At 45.8% G+C, this 20,419-nt stretch overlaps 1 protein-coding gene across 1 annotated transcript in view; it reads right to left on the minus strand.

Moving 5' to 3' along the window:
• The window catches only part of Ypel2 (yippee like 2), a 78,175-nt gene that overhangs the window by 52,094 nt on the left and 5,662 nt on the right, over positions 1 to 20,419 (minus strand). Inside the window, exon 2 of the mRNA XM_031354055.1 lies at positions 4,063 to 4,376. Within this exon, the coding sequence (XP_031209915.1) occupies positions 4,063 to 4,179 (117 nt within the window). The 5' untranslated portion in view covers positions 4,180 to 4,376. The remainder of the gene's footprint in view (positions 1 to 4,062; positions 4,377 to 20,419) is intronic.

Genomic DNA, 20,419 nt, shown 5'->3' on the forward strand with positions numbered 1-20,419 from the left:
ACACAGCTGGACTCGGTGGTGCGGCCTGTAATCCTTGGTCACTTGGGAGGTTGAGGCAGGACTCACTGATCCGGTGGGAGCCGTTATTATTTTATAATAATAAGTGCTGGATGGGGCTGGCCACATTAAGAACAATAATGCAAGCAATTCCTCATGCCAACTCAAAATACCTCTGCAGACAAACACCCCAGCATGTGGACCACACCACCCTCAAGAGAGAGACTGTGGGACGCCTTAGCACATTCTCTAGAGGGTTCTATTATCAATTCAAACGTCTCCCCTCCCACAGCCCGGAGGCTGGGTTACTGCCTCTAGACGCACAGGGCTATCAACTGTCCTTTCCCTACATCCAATGCCGATGCACCAGGTCTTGGTGGAAAACTGACTTCAGCAGAATCTCTCTCCAACCTGCTCTCTGCTTTGCATTTGGAATAATAAGGCCAAGAGAAGAAATGGAACTGCTTTATACTGCAAAGATAGCTTTGTCGTTCACAATCTGCCCTGATCGCATCTGAGCTGTGTGGCAACCCAATGAGGTAAGGCTGCTCCCTTCGCAGTGAGGTATGCCTTGCTATAGAGACAGCTGCCAGAGGCACACACTAAATGCTAGTTACCTGCCGCCTGATATGGGCTCAGTGTTCACCCATCCCCCAATCGTACTGAAAGAGGTGCATTGGGGACATGTGGCTTTTAGGATGTTATTGGGCCATGAAGGCAGAGCCCTCATAAGTGAGATTATTGTCAGTACAAAGGAGCCAGAACGAGCCAAGCACAGTAGCACATACCCTGGAAGCAGAAAGATCTCTTAAGGCCCAGCAGTTGAAGACCACAGACAGTGGCAACTCCACAAGACTGTCTCAAAGCATATACACAAAATAAGCCAGAGGAAGATCTTTTACCCCTCCCCCACAAGGCCACACAGAAACAACCATGTGTGAACTGGAAAGTAAACCTTGAAACACTGAGTCTGTCAAATTTCCAAATCTGGGGTTTTCCGGCCTCTAGATGTGTGAGAGGTAAACTTGTTTGTTCAGGAGCCACTCTGTTGACAGTCTGGTGACTCCAGCCCCCCCACCCCGCACCCCCACTCACACACAGAGGACACCATTTTGCCCATTTTGTAAGAGACTGAGACTCAGGGGTTGGACAGCTGGTAGCTGGCAACTTAGCTCCCGGGTATGTAAAGTGAGCCGGGCAGGAAGCAGGCCCTGCACAGAGCTTTCCACCAGCAGAATCAACGCACTCAACTGTTTAAAACTTTACAATGTAGCATTTCCTGGCCGCCTAGCAATGCTGATAGGAAGGGCCACTGAAGTCCCCTGTTCATCCTAGACACTTACTCACTCCCCTGGGCCTTTGCGTGTCTCACTATCATGAAGGCAGGCTCACAATTTTTTGTTCCCCAAACATCCAGCTCTCTGACTAAAGACCCTATTACAAGTACAAAGCCTCATTAAATTCACTGGGGCTCCCGCCCCGACTTTCTGCTGTCTAGCTCTCAACTCCTACTGGGCAGACTCTGAAACCACACAGGAGATTAAGTCAAGAGGGGAACAGGAGGGACATTCTCTCCTTGAACTTTCCTAAATGGAGGGGGGGTGGGCATGAAAAGAAAGGCCCATTTTTCCAAGGAGGGGGCCGAGGCAATGATCTTTCCATTAAGCAGACGTGCATGAGAATGTATAGATTATTTAATGCTGGGGGTGGCTGTGGATCGGAATAAAGGAATCTTTGTACAATGCCAAGCACAGTTCCCTCGCTCTTTCCCCAGTCAGGCATTTCACCCAACTCTTTAAATCATCCATCTCTAATGCACCCCATCTGTGCACTAGCTGTAGCCAATGAAACTAAAGCCTCTGCTGACTTTGGCTTAGCCTTGTGAGCCTTCCTGCCCTAGAACGGGTAGGAAGGACGCGAAGGCAATGCAGCCATTTCTTCTGCTTTCTCCAAAGACTCAAACATCATCCGTCCATTTATTTGATCATTTACTGAGCTTCCGCCATGGGCTGGTCAAATTCTGATCAGGGGACTAAGTCAGAAAGAACCCACAGAAAGACATGGGAGGTTCGAGAGAGGAGGCAAAGTGGGATCTGCCCTTGGCAGAGGTAACGGGTGAGACACCCGTTACCAGCATGCTCATGGAACGCTGCTAGTGTCTCGTTGTGGCTAAAACAAAGCAAGGCCCCGCGCAAGGCCTAAATACAAGCAGATGCAACCCCAAAAGCCACTGCCATCTCTAAATGTCCAGCTTCCACCATCTTTTCAGGCCCAGTTCAAAGAAAGACCTTGTCAAGAAATCCTGACTGACAATCACCAGCAGACAATAATCACTTTTCTTAACCTCCACCTTAAGATCTTGAACAATATTTTGAGTCTCAGCTCCCCACTGGTATGACGTATGACTAGCCACTCACCTTAAAGAGTTAGTGAGATAGCAGTTTTCAGTACATAATAGATGCAAAAATGTACTTTATTGGAGCCTTGACTTCTTATACCCCAGAACACTTCCTTGTGTTAAAATGGTGCCTTAGATTCCTCCCTAGATAGAAACACTTATTTTGGAAATGTCTACAAAAAAAAAAAAGTTGTGGAGACAGAGCCAACTCAAATACAAGTTTGTGTGCTCATGTTCCATGCCAGGGGACTGGCTACTTCTCCCACTGACATGGCCTCCCATATCCAAATTTCTAGCCAATGGTTTACTCCAAAAACATAAAGGAAATCTGTAAAAAGATGAATTATATGATACAGGTGGAAAGTAAAGGCTGGCGTAAGTGTAAATGATATACATAAAGTTCAGGAATGCAGATTCGAGTTGGAAAAAGTAAAGTTCAGCCAGGACCCTGGAGGCTCTAGGCATCAAGCTTGTAGGTTAGTAAGCACCCTGGAAGAGAACCACAGAGGTCTGTTCTAGGGCCTCAGGTAAGAACCTATGACCACAGACTTGGTTGCCTGGGCAGCCTTCATGTGCCAGCCACATCAGCCTGCTAAAGAGGAACGCTGGCTGTCATTCATCTGGAGCTGAGACTACAAAACCTAAGGAAAAGAAAGCACAGGTGCCTTTGCCAGCACTTCTTGCTGTTTGAGATTGGTTCTGCGTTATCAGTCTGTCCTCTAATGGCGTGAAAGCATCTGTCTGTCCTCTAATGGTGTGAAGGCTAGCTTCTCAAGAAAGATGCTATTAAGGGGGAAACTCTCCCACGAACTTTTCCTCTTTGTCATCAAGCCCCAGTAAAACCTGTTTCTCCTCCCCCTGGGAATCTAGGGCCAGGAGGGAGATAGCTCCCTTGAGAATGCTGCCCAAAGTATTAGGTTCCTGTATTACACAATCATGATGCTAGCTTTTTTTAGTGGTAACCCCCAGCCTCAACTTCAGAAGCAACTATCAAGGGAAACCAGGGTTTCATTCTTCAAATGATCACATCGATCATGATCAAATGTCACGCTGTATTACTGCATGTTTAAAGTCCCAATAGGCCAGGGGCTCAGCTTCTTCAACAGGCTACTTTTGCTCCTCCCCAAAGAACAAATTGCATAAGCTAAGGCCTCACAACTTTCCCTGGGGGTTGCCAGGAGCTCTCCCATCTCAGCTAACAGAGCTGCCCCAGTGTGGGCCCGTGGTCAAGTTCTTGCCTAACATACAGAAGCCTAGATGGACTGCAAACCCAAATAACACCCTCCACAAGACCTTCTCTTCCTCACCTCTCTGAGAACTCACTTCCAAGCAGAAAGCATTCTTTTTTTTAATTTACCAAGCTAAACTAAGTAAAACCTAAGGTTTTTATAACTGTTCCTTATTTCTACCAAGCTAAACTAAGTAAACAAACATAGGGTTCTAAAACTTTTCCAAAGCCTCTGACACGGTTGACATCTAACTTCCAAAATAACACACAGAACCATTACTCTGTTCCCACAAATCAGAGTGAACTCTCAGTTCAGTAACAGCCTGTGGGTCAGCCCTCCCATTATATAAAGGACAGCATGCAAATATCCCAGACTATATGAGAGAGCTTGTAAGTCTGTGACCCAGGAACAAGAAATGCCCTCCTCTGTGGAAGGTACCTTGGAAATGAGTTCGTCGTGATTGGCCAAGTGAGCTCGGCAGTGGATGCAGCTATAGGTCCGGTGGCAGGAGGGTAGGTATGCCTGAAAAGTCTTGGATCTTGTCATCTTCACCATTGGCGCTGCTGAGCGTGGGGCGAACTCTGGGGCAGCCCACGAAGCACTCCCACAGGACGGGTCGCACGGGAAACAGCGAAAGACACAGGTAAAGGCCGTGGTTTGGCAGGGGGTGGGTGTGCGGCAGGCTCCACACACTGGTGATGTCTTTAGAAGAAGGTCTCTCTAGAAGAGATCTAGAGCTGGCTCTCAGCAGCCTGCAGCAAAGGGAAAACAGCCATCAGTGGATGGAACAGAGCTTCCTATATGAGGGGGCAACGGACATGGGCACATACACCATCATCTTCTGTATTCCCTCTCGCTGTGTCCACTCTAGCCTGGCTGCTTCGATAGATGGAGGTTCAGTACTAGCCCAGTATGTGCAAGAATTATGCAGGTGCCCAGCAAACTGGCATCATCACCATCCCTGGTCAAAGACCAGACTGAAGATGGATTCTGTGCAGCCCCCGGAAAAAGACTCGGTAGCTATCCACCACATCCAACTGTCCTGTTTGTGTCTCATCTACTATCAGTTACCAGGAGGGTACCAGCCTACAGAAGATCAAACCATACAAAAGCCAGGCAGTGGTGGCATACGCCTTTAATCCCAGCACTTGGGAGGCAGGTGCAGGCAGATTTCTGAGTTCGGGGCCAGCCTGGTCTACACAGTGAGTTCCAGGACAGCCAGGGCTACACAGAGAAACCCTGTCTCAAAACAAAAACAAAAACAAAAACAAAACAAAAAAAAACTCACAAAAACAGAAAGCACAGAAGCAGAAGCATACCCTCCCACTAGCCCCACCACAATGTGGTGTTGTGTGTGTATGTGTGTTTATGTATTTTAAAAGGTTAAGTAGAAAAACCATAATGACCATGAATTTCACAACTTCTTCCCGCTTCCCGATTTTCCTGTCTCCATTACTTCCTGTAGGTCTACCAGGTAGTCCCAGCTTTCTCGTTCTTCTGGGAACACAGGACACTAAGCGCAACCTGTCTATTCCCTGGACTTCTAATGGGGGAGGCGTTCCCACTTGCCTACCTTCCCAGCAGAGCCGGGAGTGTTAATTAACACCTGCATCGTGCTTTGAAGATTAAATTATTTGAGAAATGGAGGAGGAAGACAAAGGAAATAAGCTCTTCCTTACTGGATTCTTTGAGATCCATCTGGACTTAAGAGAAAACCTGCATCATCATCATGTTCTTTTTCCTCTAACTCCACTAGAAGCAAGTCTTCCGTGAAAGGCTGTGTACTCTCTCTCCACCAACCTGCCTTTCATCCTTCCCACACCAGCCATTTGGGCTCTCTACCTTTTGGAGTGGATAATACCACTGCCCAGCACTACAGTGAAGACAGAGCATCCTTGAGCCAAGTAGGCTCCATGTGTAACACACATCTCTCATGTGACTTATCTGATTTCTAAAGGGATTCAGATTCAAACCCACAGGGAGCAGGGCATGATGTCTTCTTGCTCAGTCTCCCACCTGTTCAACATGAGGAATTGGGTTACATACAGAAACGCTGGCAGGAGACAGAGGTAGGAAATGATACCTTACACTGTGCGGAGTTAGGCTTAGCCGCAACAGATGCCTTGGATCCCAACCTAGCCTGTGGTGACCAAAGGATGAAAGGTGAAAGAGCTAAGTTACTATTTCCCCAACCTTCCACTGGGTTTCCTGACTCATGCTCAATATTTCCAATACCACAATTCTGCTGCTAGCAAGGACAAAAATTCCAGATGAGGACATAAGAGATGTGGAAGCAGCATCCAGCCACAGTTCACACCAAATGCCGCTGTTTTGTTTATAAGCAGGGAGGAGTTCTTTTTGTTTGGTCTGGGTTGTGTTTATTTGCTTTCTTCATAGCCCAGGAAGGCCTGGAACATCTTGCCTCAGTTTCCCGAGAGCTGGGATTAGAAGGGTACAGCACCATGCCCAGCTGTCTAAGCCAGATGCCTCAAGTCCACAGCCATGGCTGCCCAATGGCCAGGTTGAACAGCACTGAACCCATGGGTCTTACACAAACACCAGCGAGAGAAAGCAAAGCAACGGCTCTGGCAACCTTTCTGCTTTAGAGAGGCCACACGGTGTGTTTTCTTAAGCAAGCAAACAGCTTCTCAATTATGCATTTCCCTGGAGTAGAATTATTTCTTTTCTCACTGCTTCTCTGTAGGAAGCCTAAAAAAAGTACACAGGCAGAGGTTCCTGGTTATGCCCTGAATCCACAAACACTGAATTCACAGCTACAGAATAAAGATCTGTAGCATCTTAAGTGTTGAGTAGGTCACAAACATGGACCCGTGTAATATGCCTCACCAAGACTGAGCTACCATGTAAGAAATGGCCCAGGCTGCAAGGTAGTGAAAAACCCTGGGAAGAATGGGCCATGGGTGGGTTTGGCCATCACATCATTTAAGGGAGACTTAAATTGCTTGGTTTAATTCAATAAAGAGAATTGCAATGATTTTCCTAAAGAGAAAGGAATTACAAATACAAGGTTACAGAACTCAACACGTTTTAATTTCTGAACATTAGTCCCCACTAATGGTGGCGCGGCGTGCGTGGAATCAAGAGTCCAACCTGTTGAGCATTTTGTGAAGTTCAATTGATTTCTAACAATAACCAAAAGCCCCGGGGCTTGTGTACAATTTAAACAGCATTTTAAGTGAACTAATAATCCACGGTGGAAATTAAAGGGAGACTTTTCTACCACCAGCAGCTGGCTCATGCTGATCGCCATGGAAAGAAAATGAGAAGTATTATGATTAAAAACAAAGATCTCAGATCTACCACCACCTCGAGAGCCAACAGCATAGGGGACACATGCTGAGCCTGGCAGCCCCTCCTGACTGACAGGCCATTCCCACGAGGAGTCACAGTAGCCACTGAAATTCAAAACTGTACCTCCCAGGTGTCACTGGGAGGAGTGGCATGTACTCTTTAGTTAAGCCAGAAGGAACCTGAGAGGTGACCTGGAAGCCAGGCAGCACCAGGCAACAGCCTCGGAAACTGTCCGCTGGAACCACAGGAAAGACAGGGCTGTCCCTAACATGTGCCTGTGCTGTTGTTTACATAGACAGTGAACAGTGGGCTCTAGAGTCTCACAAAGGAGTTCTATTCCTTCCTAGCTGGGTAATACCTAGCCAGCCCCTCAATCACTGACCCCTGCTTTCTGTCTAAATGTGAGATGAGATGACCCAGTGTCTCTTTAGCGCTGGCACACAATCTACAAACTATAAGTATTTTCAGTGCTCAGCGGAAACAGAATGACACTGCTTTTGGATGGGACAACTTGACAACTTGTTTGTGTAGTTCCAGCACACTATGCTCACATTCACACCTCCATACTTTTGTGGTCATTCCCTGCCGCCTCCCAAGTCCGGTACAGCTTCCTCCTGTCCCTACACCAAGCCCTCACTTGTCCACTCAGACTTAGCCAGGTAAGGTGGGTATGACAATGCTGTAAAACTGGCATTTGGAAAGCTGAGGCAGGAAGATACTGTGAGTTTGAGTACAGCTTGGCTACAGAGCAAGAAACCAGAGGTCCTGGGGTTGGGGCTTGGGGGAGTGGAAGGGGAAGTGTGTATATGTGTGTGTATGTGTGTGTGTGTGTGTGTGTGTGTGTGTGTGTGTGTGTGTAAACTTGGATTCAGTAGGGATTCTTCTCACTAGCTAAGTTAACAAACTGGGCAAAATGCCTGAAGGGAGATAACAGTGCCTTCATCCTGAAGGAGATGAATCAGATGAGAAAGAATGGAACATTCGACAGCCCTGATTAGTGACAATCACTCTTACCAAAAGGAAAGGGATAGGAGTTAGCGTTCCTACCCCCGCAAGACCAAAGGTACCAGTGTCCTCCTGCCCCTGGATGATTCATGGTGGTTAGGAGGTTGCATAGAGTTCCAGGCCAGCCAGGATAGTGAGACCCTGTCTCTCAAAAACAAACAAGGGGCTGGAGAGATGGCTTAGAGGTTGAGAGCACTGACACTCTTCCGAAGGTCATTGAGTTCAATTCCCAGCAACCACATGGTGGCTCACAACCATCTGTAATGGGATCTGATGCCCTCTTCTGGTGTGTCTGAAGACAGTGACAGTACACTCATATATACATAAAATAAATCTTTAAAAATAAACAAACAACAAAACAAAACAACCCACTGTCATGAGTTGGGTATGATGGAGCAGGCCTACAGTTCCAGCACTCCAGGAAGACTGCTCCAAGTTTGAGCCAGGCTGGTATATATTTCAATTTCCAAGCCAGCAAGGGCCATACAATGAAACCCTGCCTCAATTCCAAAACCCCAAACAGAAAAAGAAAAAGCATCAACAGGAAAAAAAAAATCAGTTATTTTACAGATACATTGCTTTTTTTTTCTTTAAAGATTTATTTTATTTATTTTATGTGTATGAGTACACTGTAGCTGCCGCTCACTGCTGCTTCATGCTCTTCCCCGCTGAGCCATCTCGCCAACCCCCTTGCTTTTTTTTTTTTTTTTTTTTTTTTTTTTTTGGTTTTTCGAGACAGGGTTTCTCTATGTAGCCCTGTCTGTCCTGGAACTCACTCTGTAGACCAGGACTAGCCTAGAACTCTGAAATCCACCTGCCTCTGCCTCCCAAGTGCTGGGATTAAAGGCGTGCGCCACCACCGCCCGGCTTCCCCTTGCTTTTTTTAAAGATAAATTTATATAAATTTATATAAATTTTTATGTATGTGAGTATATTGTTACTGTCTTCATGTACACCAGAAGAGGTCATCCAATCCCATTTACAGATAGTTGTGAGCTACCATGTGGTTGCTGGGAATTGATCGGAGGACCTTCTAGAAGAGCAGCCAGTGCTCTTAACCGCTGAGCCAGCCCTCCAGTCCTCCAGATACCTCTGGACCACAGAAAACTTCAAACGCATGTGGTAAGTCACACTACCTGGCTTGGCCAACAAGGAACCACGGTCCTTCAGAAACAAAGCCATCCATCCATCTCCATCCTGGATAGAGTCTAGTCTTGATTCTGGGGAGGTACCTGTCACATGACAATCTTTCATGATCTCTAGGACTCCTCTCTTTTAAAAGTGTGCTGCAGTTGTTGTGTTTGCGTGTTGGGGTTTGACCATGTATGAGTGTTCTGCCTGCATGTGTCTAAGCAGGGCCCTCAGAGGCCAGAAGGGGATGTAGGAGCCCCTGGAACAGGAGTTACAGCTGGTCGTTAAGTCACCATGTTGGTGCTGGGAATTGAACCTGACTGAGTCTTCTGAAAAGGCAAGTGCTCTTCACCACTGGGCTGCCTCTCCAGCCCCTCTAATTCCATGGTTTAATGTTTAAGTAAAACTTTGTCCTACAGTGAAGCATTTTCCTTGTACTAACCTTCTTCTTTTTTTTCTTGTTTTTTTGTTTTTGTTTTTTTGTTTTTGTTTTGTTTTTTTGTTTTTGTCTTTCAAGACAGGGTTTCTCTGTATAGCCCTGGCTGTCCTGGAACTCACTCTGTAGACCAGGCTGGCCTCGAACTCAGAAATCTGCCTGCCTCTGCCTCCCAAGTGCTGGGATTAAAGGTGTGCACCACCACTGCCCAGCCAACCTTCATTTTCAGCAAGGTCACAGGGCATACCGGTCCTAGAAAGTCCATCCAGAGGAAGCTGCTGAATGGTGCCTTTGCAACATTCATTAGCAGAGCAATGGGCTCCCGGCTCTGAGTGTAGCAATTTCCCTGGGGAGGCTCACCTCTGCTAGCACATCTGTGTGGAAAAGCAAACCGTCCCCTTGAACACCCTCCAACTTCCATGGCATTCACTAGGTACGGGGCGGCAGCAGCTGTGGCCGGTTATCAAGATCAGATGTCACAAGTCGTGTCTACAACTGCAATAGACAAGTGTAAGGAGACCTCTCAAGTATTGAAGACACTAAGGCCACTCGGCTGAAGTTTGACAGCTTCCCCTTCTTTTCTTACACAGTTCCCAGCTCTGAACCAGAATTTAGGTAACTTTACAAAATAGGTACACAGGGCCAGGCGTGGTGGCGCATGCCTTTAATCCCAGCACTTGGAAGGCAGAGGCAGGCGGATTTCTGAGTTCGAGGCCAGTCTGGTATACATAGTTGAGATCATGTCACAACGAATAAAACAAAGAAAAATATGTATATACTATACATCAAGACTTAAGAGAGATTTATAAAATCAGGATCAGGTAGTAAAATTAAGAAAAAGAGAAATATAGTTCTATCAAATGTAGAATCTAGAACTAAATTTGAAAATATATACAAGGCCATGAAAGTAGATGGGAGACTGAAAGGGAAAGAAGAGGTTGAGGTTTTTCATTTGCTTTGTTTCTTTAAAACAAACAGCATAACAGGGATTGTCTGTGTAGCCCTGGCTGTCCTGGAACTCTCTGTAGGATCAGGCTGGCCTTGAACTTGGAAATCCATCTACCTCTTCCTCCCCACGAGTTGGGATTAAAAGTGTGCTAGAGAAAGAAAGGGGGGAATGAGGGTGGAGTGGGGGAGAAAAATACCTGTCATCTCATGCAGAATCTAGAGTGTAAATATATTTTAAAAAGCAAGTGCCAGGCTAGAGAGATGGCTCAGCAACTAAGAGCTTTGAGTGTTCTTACAGAGGACCTAGGCTTAATCCTGGCACCCATAGGATGGCTTACAGCATCTCTAACTCCTGTTTCAGATGATCTTATTGCCTTCTAACCTCTGGTGCATACTAGACACATATGGCATACATGCAGGAAAAACACTTATACACATAAAATATCTTTTCAAAAATTAAAGTGCCCTTTTTAAAAAAAAAAAAAAACTAGGGCTGTGTGGTAGTTTGAATAACAATGGCTCCCAGCTTATACTGGAATGCTTAGTCACCAGGGAGTGATAGATACTATTTGAGAAGGATTTGAAGGAATAGGAGGTGTGGCCTTGTTAGAGGAAGTATGTCACTAGGGGTAGGGTTCAAAAGCCCAGGACATGCCCAGTGTTCTGCTCTCTATTGTGGATCAGGATGTAGCTCTCAGATGCTTTTCCAGCACCATGCCTGCCTGCCTGCCTGCCTGCCTGCTTGCCTGCCTGCCTGCCTCCCTCCCTGCCTGCCTGCCTTCCTGCCTCCCTCCCTGCCTCCCTCCCTGCCACCAAGCTTCCTACCACAATCATAATGAAATAACATAAGCAAGCCCCCAATTAAATTCTTTCTTTCCTAAGAATTGCCTTGGTCACAGTGTCCCTTTATAGCAATAGAACAGTGACTAAGATAGGCTGGACAAATGACTAAGAGCCCTGATGCTCCTCCAGACAACCTAAGTGTCTAGAACCCATGTTAGAAGGATCTCAATGGCCTAACTCCAGCCTCAAGGAATCCAACAACCTCTTCTGGCCTCCATGGTACCCACACACATGTGGCTAACACTTGGTGCGTGCAAGCACACACACTCACACATACCATGTGTATGTATGATAGTGTATGATGAGATGTATATGATAAAAATGTCAAACCCAGCTTGGGATGGATGCTCTTAAAATTACTTCTGGAGCTGAAATGCAAATTTGGCCTTCAACTCCTCATGATCTGGGGAAGCAGAAGAAAATAACTGCCGGGCATTGGTGGCACACGCCTTTAATCCCAGCACTTGGGAGGCAGAGGCAGGCTGAGTTCCAGGACAGCCTGGTCTACAGAGTGAGTTCCAGGACAGCCAGGGCTATACAGAGAAACTCTGTCTGGAAAAAAGAAAAGAAAAGAAAAGAAAAGAAAAGAATTGACCTGCAAGGTTTATAGAAGCATCCAGGAACTGAGTATACAGATTTTTGAAAATTTCCTGTGAGAACAGGAAGTCAGTGAGAAATCTAATATACAAAATCCCAAGAAAAACCGGCATTGTGGCTCATACATGCAGTCCTGACGCTCAGAGACTAAGGCAAGAGGACTGCTGTAGTTCAAGGCTAGCCTAAACCTACTTAGTGATTTCTAGGCCACCCTGGGCTACAGTGAGACCCTGTCTTGGTATCAAAAATCTTCCAAGATTACCTGAAGAGTTCATATCATGTGACCACCTTGCAAAATTATTCCTTGGTGCATCCCTCTGCAAAAACAGACATAAACTTGACCAGGAGTGGAGTGGGGTGGGGTGGGGTGGGATGGGGCAGGGTGGGGTGGGGTAGGGTCAAAGCTGAACATGGATTTCAGATTCTCTTCCTGGATCCTATGACTAGTTAGTGCTGACTCAAGCAGAATGATGAGCCTTCGAAGTTTCTGGCAAGGCTTATTCATTATCATTAATCACAATCAAGACTGAGTAACAAAAAACACAGGCCTCTCTCTACGAACAAGCAAGTTGCAAGCACTAAAACTTTATTTACTGCTAACACTACTCAGCCACGGCGAAGCATCAGGTCCCTCTCCCTAAGCTTTATGGGCCGGGGTTGGACACAGTGCTGCATGCCTATAGTCGGAGGACTGAGGAGGAGTGCTAGTTTTAAGAACAGCCTAAACAATAAAAGCAAGCCCCAAGCAGCCTGAGCTACCGAGTCAGCAAGACCCTGTATCTCAAAAGCAAAGCTTCCTGGGCTCACTTCCTCCCTACGCCTGACTCCCCACGGATGGGCTCCTTGATAGACATTCAAAGCCTAAGCTTGTACATTCTGCTTCTGCCCCTCAGAACTCTTTTCTAAAGGGCACTTCTTGTAAACTCCAAGAAGCTCAGTGGTAGAGCACTCGGCTACCCATGAGGCTCTGGGTTCGACTTCCTGCAGGTGCTGTATTTTTAAAATGTACCTTTATTACTGTGTGAATGTGTATGTATCCATGGATGTGTGTGTTTGCTTGTGCGGGCTCCTAGAGAGCACCCGTGTGGCATCGTGACTCCAGCTCAGTTCACCAGGCTTGCCCAGCACAGAGGCAGCTGACTTTGCTCCCTGTGTCACCTCGCTAGTCCTTGCAGTGTACTTAGGCTTGTCTATATATGCATTGGGTGTTCTGCGCTCATGTTTATATATGCAGAAAAGTGACTGGGACCTCTAGAGATCAGTGGGCACTAGATCCCCTAGAATTGGAGTTACAGATGGTTGAGAACAACCAGGTACTGGGATTCAACCTAAGTCCTCTACAAGAGCAAGAAGTGCTCTTATCTGTTCAACCCTCTAGCTCTGCAGCCCCCATAGCATCTTAAAGAACCATCATTATTACCCTCTTCTCTAGCTTGCTACCATCAGCTTCACACCAATTCTCTTTTTTCTTCCCAACCCTTTGTGATGCTAGGGACTAAACCCAGAGCCCTGCACATGACAGGCAGAGGTTGTGTCCCACAGGCTTCAACCCCACTTCTCCTTAAAGACCTCACTGACCTAGCAGGCAGCTCCTTTCTCTCCCTTTTTATAGTTCAGGGCCTCTAAGCAGTTGACTCTAGTTTTGGGGTTTGGTTTGGTTAATGGGCTAGAGATGTGTGTGTGTGTGTGTGTGTGTGTGTGTGTGTGTGTGTGTGTAGCCAGGGACCAAACCCAGAGCCACAGACATGCCTGGCAAGCAGTCTGCTACTGAGCTATACACTCCCCCCAGCGCCCCCAGGCCTGGCTGTGCTTAACTCTATCATCGGTGGCAGTCCCCATGGGTGGCAACGCACAAGCCCCATCCTTTCAACAGACTACTGTCCTTGCTTCCTGACTCCCTGACTCAGCTCTTTCTCCAGCCCATTCTAGAAATTCTATTTCAAAAACACAATTTGACCACATCTCGTTCATGTTTCAAAACCTGTACCAGTTTCCTACCACACTAAACCACTCTGGAGGTACCCAGAGCCTGAGCCAACTCTATATATTTTCATCGCCTCCCGACTCCACTCCAAACCTGCCTGCCAGACCAAGTTACTTACTTCACTGCTGCAAATTATTTCAGTTACCTGCCATGTTTCTTTGTTTTTGTTTTTGTTTTTCAAGACAGGGTTTCTCTCTGTGTAGAGCTGGCTGTCCTGGAACTCACTCTGTAGACCAGGCTGGCCTTGAACTCAAAGAGATCTGCCTACCTCTGCCTCAAAAGTGCTGGGATTAAAAGAATGTGCCACCACTACCCGGCAACCTGCCATGTTTTTAATCAATCTCCTGTGCCCTGTAAATGCCCACTCACCCCTTAAGAATGAGCAAAAATGAAACCCTAAGCAGAGCTGGCAGCTCCTTTATCCTAGCACCTTTCTTTGAGTTAGAATTTATCCTGCAAGACAAGGACCTGCCTGAAAAGGTCCAGTGTCCTGACCCACCCTTTACATCTAGGACTCAGCATTCAGCACAGAGGTAGCCCTGGAAGGTGGCTAACTGGGAGAAGATGAGCCTCTATCAGCAAAACCCTACTGGTAGTTCCAAATCTTATTCTTGTGGCTCCCTGCTTTCCTTCACGCTCTTACATATCTACTCAATCCCAAATACCTAAGTCTGGGCATTACACAATTAATGGGACTCCCCATTAACTCTTGGCAATTAACTCTTGAGGGGCCAAGTCACCAGGGCTAGTGGATGGTGAGACTAAGCACTATGAGGTCATGGCATGAACCTCTACAGTGCTGGTTTTTACCTGGCTGCTGCGAAACCTCTGTTCTGTCTCCCAAGCCTTCATTCTCCACTGTATCCCAGGAGAGCTTCCTACATAGCCCTAACCAGGCTGTAAGTGCCCTCTGGACCCTAGAGAAACTCACAGACTTCCAACCTCTGCATCTTCTCTGAAGACACCCTGAAAAAACCCACGATAAGCACTATCGGGCTTGGGTCAGGCCAGGTATAGGACCCCTCAACTGCTTCTACTGAACATAGCAGAGGCCCAATCAATCCACCTTTTTCTTCTCCAGGCCAATTCTGCCACCCTTCAGTATCAGCCTTTTATACTTGATCATGTCCACATGACAATCCTGGTTAAAACAAAACAAATAACATCCTTTCTGTGGTCTGTGACCTAGAGAGCTAGTCCATTCTTCTATGCCTAGACAAGGCTATACTTCAACTATGATGAAAAACGGCCAGTTGGGAGCTCTGACACACAGCTTCAGAAAATAAAGAGACTTGAGTGAGGACTGGTCTAGTTTGGAATCCCAGAACTCAGGAATCTTTCTGTACACTTGAGACTAGCCAAGGACAGACTTAGCTACATAGGAAGGCCCAGCATGACCAACATACCCACACCCTAAAGCTAAGAGTATGGCCCCTCTTCTGAAGCCACTCGGAATTCTCACTTTGCCTTCACGCTCCAGTCTGGCCCCCTCAGAACACACACACTATCAACCGCTCCATCTTGGTATTCTTTTACTGAAATGATTATTCAACCACATCTGTGCTTCCCAAACTAAACTACCTGCTGAATTAATGAATGTCTTCTGGACAATGGGCACTGTTGTGACCTTAATTTCTCTCACGGGTGGGTCTCTGGGACACAGCTGGGACCCCAGTTAACTCCAGGCTATCTATCCCAGACCTGCCGATGAATGCTGCTGTTCATTCATCTGTGTGCATGCTTTCTCAGTCTTATCCCCAGTTCACATAAACCCCACATTCTAGATCCAACCCGTCTGCGGCCGGCCGAGCTCCCTGCCTTTCCACAACTGGAATCTGGAAATTGAACTTTTAAAATTTAAGAGAAAGGGAAGAGCTAGTTATCGAAAGGATGCCTGAGACACAATGTAATAGTCAACCCGTAGATTGATAGAGAAAAGAGGGCAAGGGAAAGGGGTGGAAGAGATACAAAGATTGGGAGAGAGACAGAAGGAAAAGGCTGACTTCCATGACGAATTTCTGGGCTTCTCTACATGGGAATAGCAAGCAGACCTTATTCAGAAATAAAACCTTTTTCCTTTCAGGCCTGATGCTTGGACGATAGATTTACATGCACTTGGCCAATTCAGCCTCTCCATTTAAGAAGCTTCCAAAGGTAGTTAATGGGTTGTCCCCAAAGCTGGACATGGAAAGTTTTAGAAATCCACCTGCCTCTGCCTCCCAAGTGCTGGGATTAAAGACATGAGCCACCACTGCCCGGCTGGAAATGTATTCTTGATCCCTGTGGCCTCCAGAGCTTAATAATGAGAGAATCTTCAAAATATGCAGTAGTACAGGATGGTCAAGGCCACTCTAAGATGCTTAGTAAGACACTGTCTCAAAATATAAAAACAAAATTTAGGGCTAGGGATGTAAATATAGAATACAGATATATGGTGCATGCAGGTCAGTGGCAGAACGCTTGCCTGCCAAGCACAAAGCCTTGGGTTCAATTTCTAGCATCATAAAAATATAAAATTTATACTCATACACAAATTATTGGTTTTGCCAGGGCAGAGTATATGTATGTGACCAAGACAATTACATATAGCTGAGGCTAGCCTGTTCAGAATCAAAACAATCCTCCAACCTCCAAATGTTTGGATTACAGCTATGTATCACATACCAATAATATGATATGTACTTGAGAATTCTGTCAAATTCTCATTCAAATTCTGAATGAGAATGTCAAAGTCTCTTGAAACACCAGCAGATTTACTACTTGCAAAAATACAAAGATAAGCCGGGTGGTGGTATCGCACGCCTTTAATCCCAGTGCTTGGGAGGCAGAGGCAGCCACCTGAGTTCAAGGCCAGCCTGGTCTACAGAGTGAGTTCCAGGACAGCCAGCCAGGGCTACTCAGAGAAACCTTGTCTCGAAAAACCAAAAAAAAAAAAAAAAAAAAAAAAAAAAAAAAAAAAAAAAGAAAGAAAGAAAGAAAGAAAGAAAGAAAGAAAGACAAAGATAGCTAAGGTTGAGAACATTGGCTACCCTTCCAGAGGACCTGGGTCCTATCCCTGTCATCTATAACTTCAGTCTTATGACACTCTCTTATGACATCTTCAGGCACCAGGCATACACATGGGAGTGCAAACATACATACAGACTTCAGACCTCACCCTTCGGAGGGAGGAGTCAGCCTGGACCACAGGAGACATGGAGGGGGTTAAGATGAGAATGGGTATCTCTGCTCAGTTTTCTTCAGTTTTCTTCAGTTTTCTTTAATCAGTGCCTAGGAGCCAATGTTTCCAGTTCTTCAACCTTAGAGTTCTGAGAAAGAAGGCCACAGTTCCACGTCCATGCGATGGCCCCTTGCTGCAGCGAAGGCACCCAAGAACACCCTGGCACTCTTTCCCATGTGTCAGGTGGCTAAGCATCGCCATAACCTCCCTGTCTATACCCTTCAGTATGCGCTGGATTTAATATGCTCTCAATTTAGAACCTCCCTACCCAGTCCCACCCTTCTTTCCTCAATCTCCCCAATGACTAAGCTCTTTCTACCTTGTACCCTGTGCACATACGCCTTCATCACTGGTTGGACAATGTCCAACAGGGACAGATCCATGTCTTAACTTATCTTTTTCTCCCAAAGGTCTTATTATCTGAGTAATGATTATTACCCGTGAAAATAAAAGAACCAAGATTACATTTCAGCTCCAATTTAGAAATTCTACTTCTACTGGTCCGAACTATTCTTCGTTGGCAGTCAAGGCAGACCCCTAAACTCCCAAGGCCTCAGGTATTATATTCTGAAACAGGACTGGAGAAACCAAATACTGCAAATCATTAGGAAGGTCAGTGTCTCCCAGGACTAGATTTCCACCAGCCAAAACAAAAATAAAGCCAATTTGAACAATAAAGTTCAGCCACTATTCACCCAGAGGCCCTGTCTGAGCCCAGTGGAATCCATTTGCCATCGTCATGCCTGCCCTTCCTTTCCCAGTGAGAAACACAAGAACTCCAGGCCTGTCTTTTGTTTTTTGTTTGTTGTTTTGTTTTTTGATTTTTTGTTTTTGTTTTTTTGGGTTGTTTTGTTTTGTTTTGTTGTTTGTTTGGTTTTGTTTTTTGGTCTCTGCCTCCTGAGTACTGGAGTTAAAGGCATGCACCATAGACCAGCCAGGCCTGCTTTCTTGTTTGGACATACCCCATTCTCAAGACCACAACCACAAGGAAGGGCTGCCCAGTCTGTAGCTGGGAGACACAACAGCCCTGTAGCAGAGAAACGCAGGCAGCAGCATTGTACCACACTAGCAGGAATGACATTAAAAAGGCTCATTCACTTAAGATTGAAACACTATAGGCCATTTAGGGCTAGGTTAGAAGTGCATATTCCTCTAAAATCCACAGAAATAGAAAGAACCCCTGACCTGAGAAAAAGAAGGTGTGATCTGTCCTTGTCTCGTCTCCTAGGCTGACAAAGAACCTGTCAATCTTCCTCTGCCTTTACAAAGTGCTGGGGTTACAGATGTGCACTGCCCTGCCTGGTTTATATATACAACGCTGACCCTAAGCCAGGGCTTCTTAGCACATGCTAGGCAGAAAATCACTCTTATGGAGCTACAGCCTAACCCAGTTTGATGCAGTTTCAGGTATCCCAAGCTGTGGACTTCCCACTCTTCTGCCTCCACCTCCCTACCCACTGAGTTCTGCTCTAACCTAATTAGAGCTGTGTGCTAAGCCCTTCTGCCCACCTAAGTCTTACATGTCTTTATATTTCTAAAATAGAATTACCTAACTGGAGTCAATTCCCAACTCAGCATATACCCAGTTTGTATCTAAAGTTACAAGTCATTCATGTGAAATAAAAACAAAAAAACAAAATCTATAAGGTTAACACCGGGAAAAAAAATTAGGATGCAGGCCTCTGTGGAGTAAGCCACAGTTTTGGCTCTGTACTTCCTGGCAACTTTAGCAAAAAGAGAAATATGAGCAGTTATAAATTTCCAATTGTCCAAAAAAAGAAAGAAGAAGAAAAAAAAAAAAAAGGCATACCAGTTCCTCTGAAGGGCCAAAGCTTTTCCTGGCACTATGTTCTAAAAGAATTTCTCCCTTGAATTTCTTAAAGGAGACATTATAGAATGTGGTAGAGAGTCTCCAATGATATAAATCCCAAGAAACAAGTTATATAAAAGGCTTCCTCGTGCTGTTTCTCAGTGAAAGCACTTCTGGTAACAATGAGAAAAGAGGGCCTCAGTATGTGGCTTCCCATCAGCCCAGCTTGATTAATCAAGCCTAAATCAAGAGTGGCCACAACAGGTAGACAGCATGCTTTGCTTTGAGACAGGGTTTGTAGCCCTGGCTGTCCTGGAACTCACTCTAGACCAGGCTAGCCTCAAACTCAGACATTCGCCTACCCCTGCCTCCCACCAACCAGCTTACAGTACGTCTTTTCTAAAACTACCACAAATATTACTTCTTCCAAAGACACTAAGTCTTGGATAGGAAGCTAACATTAAGAGCAGTCAGCTGGGGCTAGCGAGCTCCATCCAGGCCAGTCTGAACTTCAGGAAGACCCAATCCCAAAAAGATTTAAAAGGAAAGGAAAAAAAAAAAAAAGAGTTGGAAGGCAGCTGTATACCATGTCATGATTTCTCAATTCCAGCCAGGTGGAGTGGGGCACGACCATCCCAGCCCTCAAGAGGCAGAGGCAGGTAGATCTCTGTGAGGCCAGCCTTGTCTACATAGCAAGTTCCAGGCCAGTCAGTGCTACACAGTGAAACCCTGTCCATAAGATAAAATAAATTCTATTCTAGTTCTAACAAACCTTAGTGATACTTTCGGCCTTCATTTACTTAAAACATAAATTAAGACTTGGTCACTGCCCACCACTCACCACCAAATCAATTGATACGGGGATGGACTCCTGCCAGCTAGAGATGAGAATCTACCCCATACTATTAATGCTGTTATTATTAACAGGAGGAGCAGTAAGTGCTTCCTAGGTGCCGGGCTCTGGGCCTGGTTTCCCCGGCATTCTCCTCTAATCCTCCCATAAATCCCGAGTGATAGTTACTATTATTAGTCCCATTTTACAAATAAGGACCAAAGAGTTAGAGAACTGTAGATTGCCCAAGGTCACAGAGCTAATTATCTGGTTCTTTCTGATTCAGGAGCGAGGCCCCTCAGCTCCACTGTAGGGCCTGCTAGTGTTAATGAAAAGTGTGGTTACTGATAGAAATGCTAATGCATGTCAGAAAAAAAAAAAATGGGGTGGGGGAAAGAGGCCCAGAGTGAGGTCAGTGGAAGAGGCAAGGGATGTTTATTAGCAATAACTGGCTTTGGGGCTTTCAGAGACTGGCAACTTATAATGGAATAAAGGAATAAAAAGTAATACTGTGAAAAATGCAAAGTGCAAAAGGAATTTTGAAAGTATTATCTTATCCTAAGAAAGAGACAAAACATTTATTTTCTTCATAGTCTCTTAAAAAGATTGTTTCGCCGGGCAGTGGTGGCACACGCCTTTAATCCCAGCACTTGGGAGGCAGAAGCAGGCAGATTTCT

Source organism: Mastomys coucha, unplaced genomic scaffold (genome assembly GCF_008632895.1).
Source record: "Mastomys coucha isolate ucsf_1 unplaced genomic scaffold, UCSF_Mcou_1 pScaffold5, whole genome shotgun sequence".
Classification (NCBI taxonomy): Eukaryota; Metazoa; Chordata; class Mammalia; order Rodentia; family Muridae; genus Mastomys; species Mastomys coucha.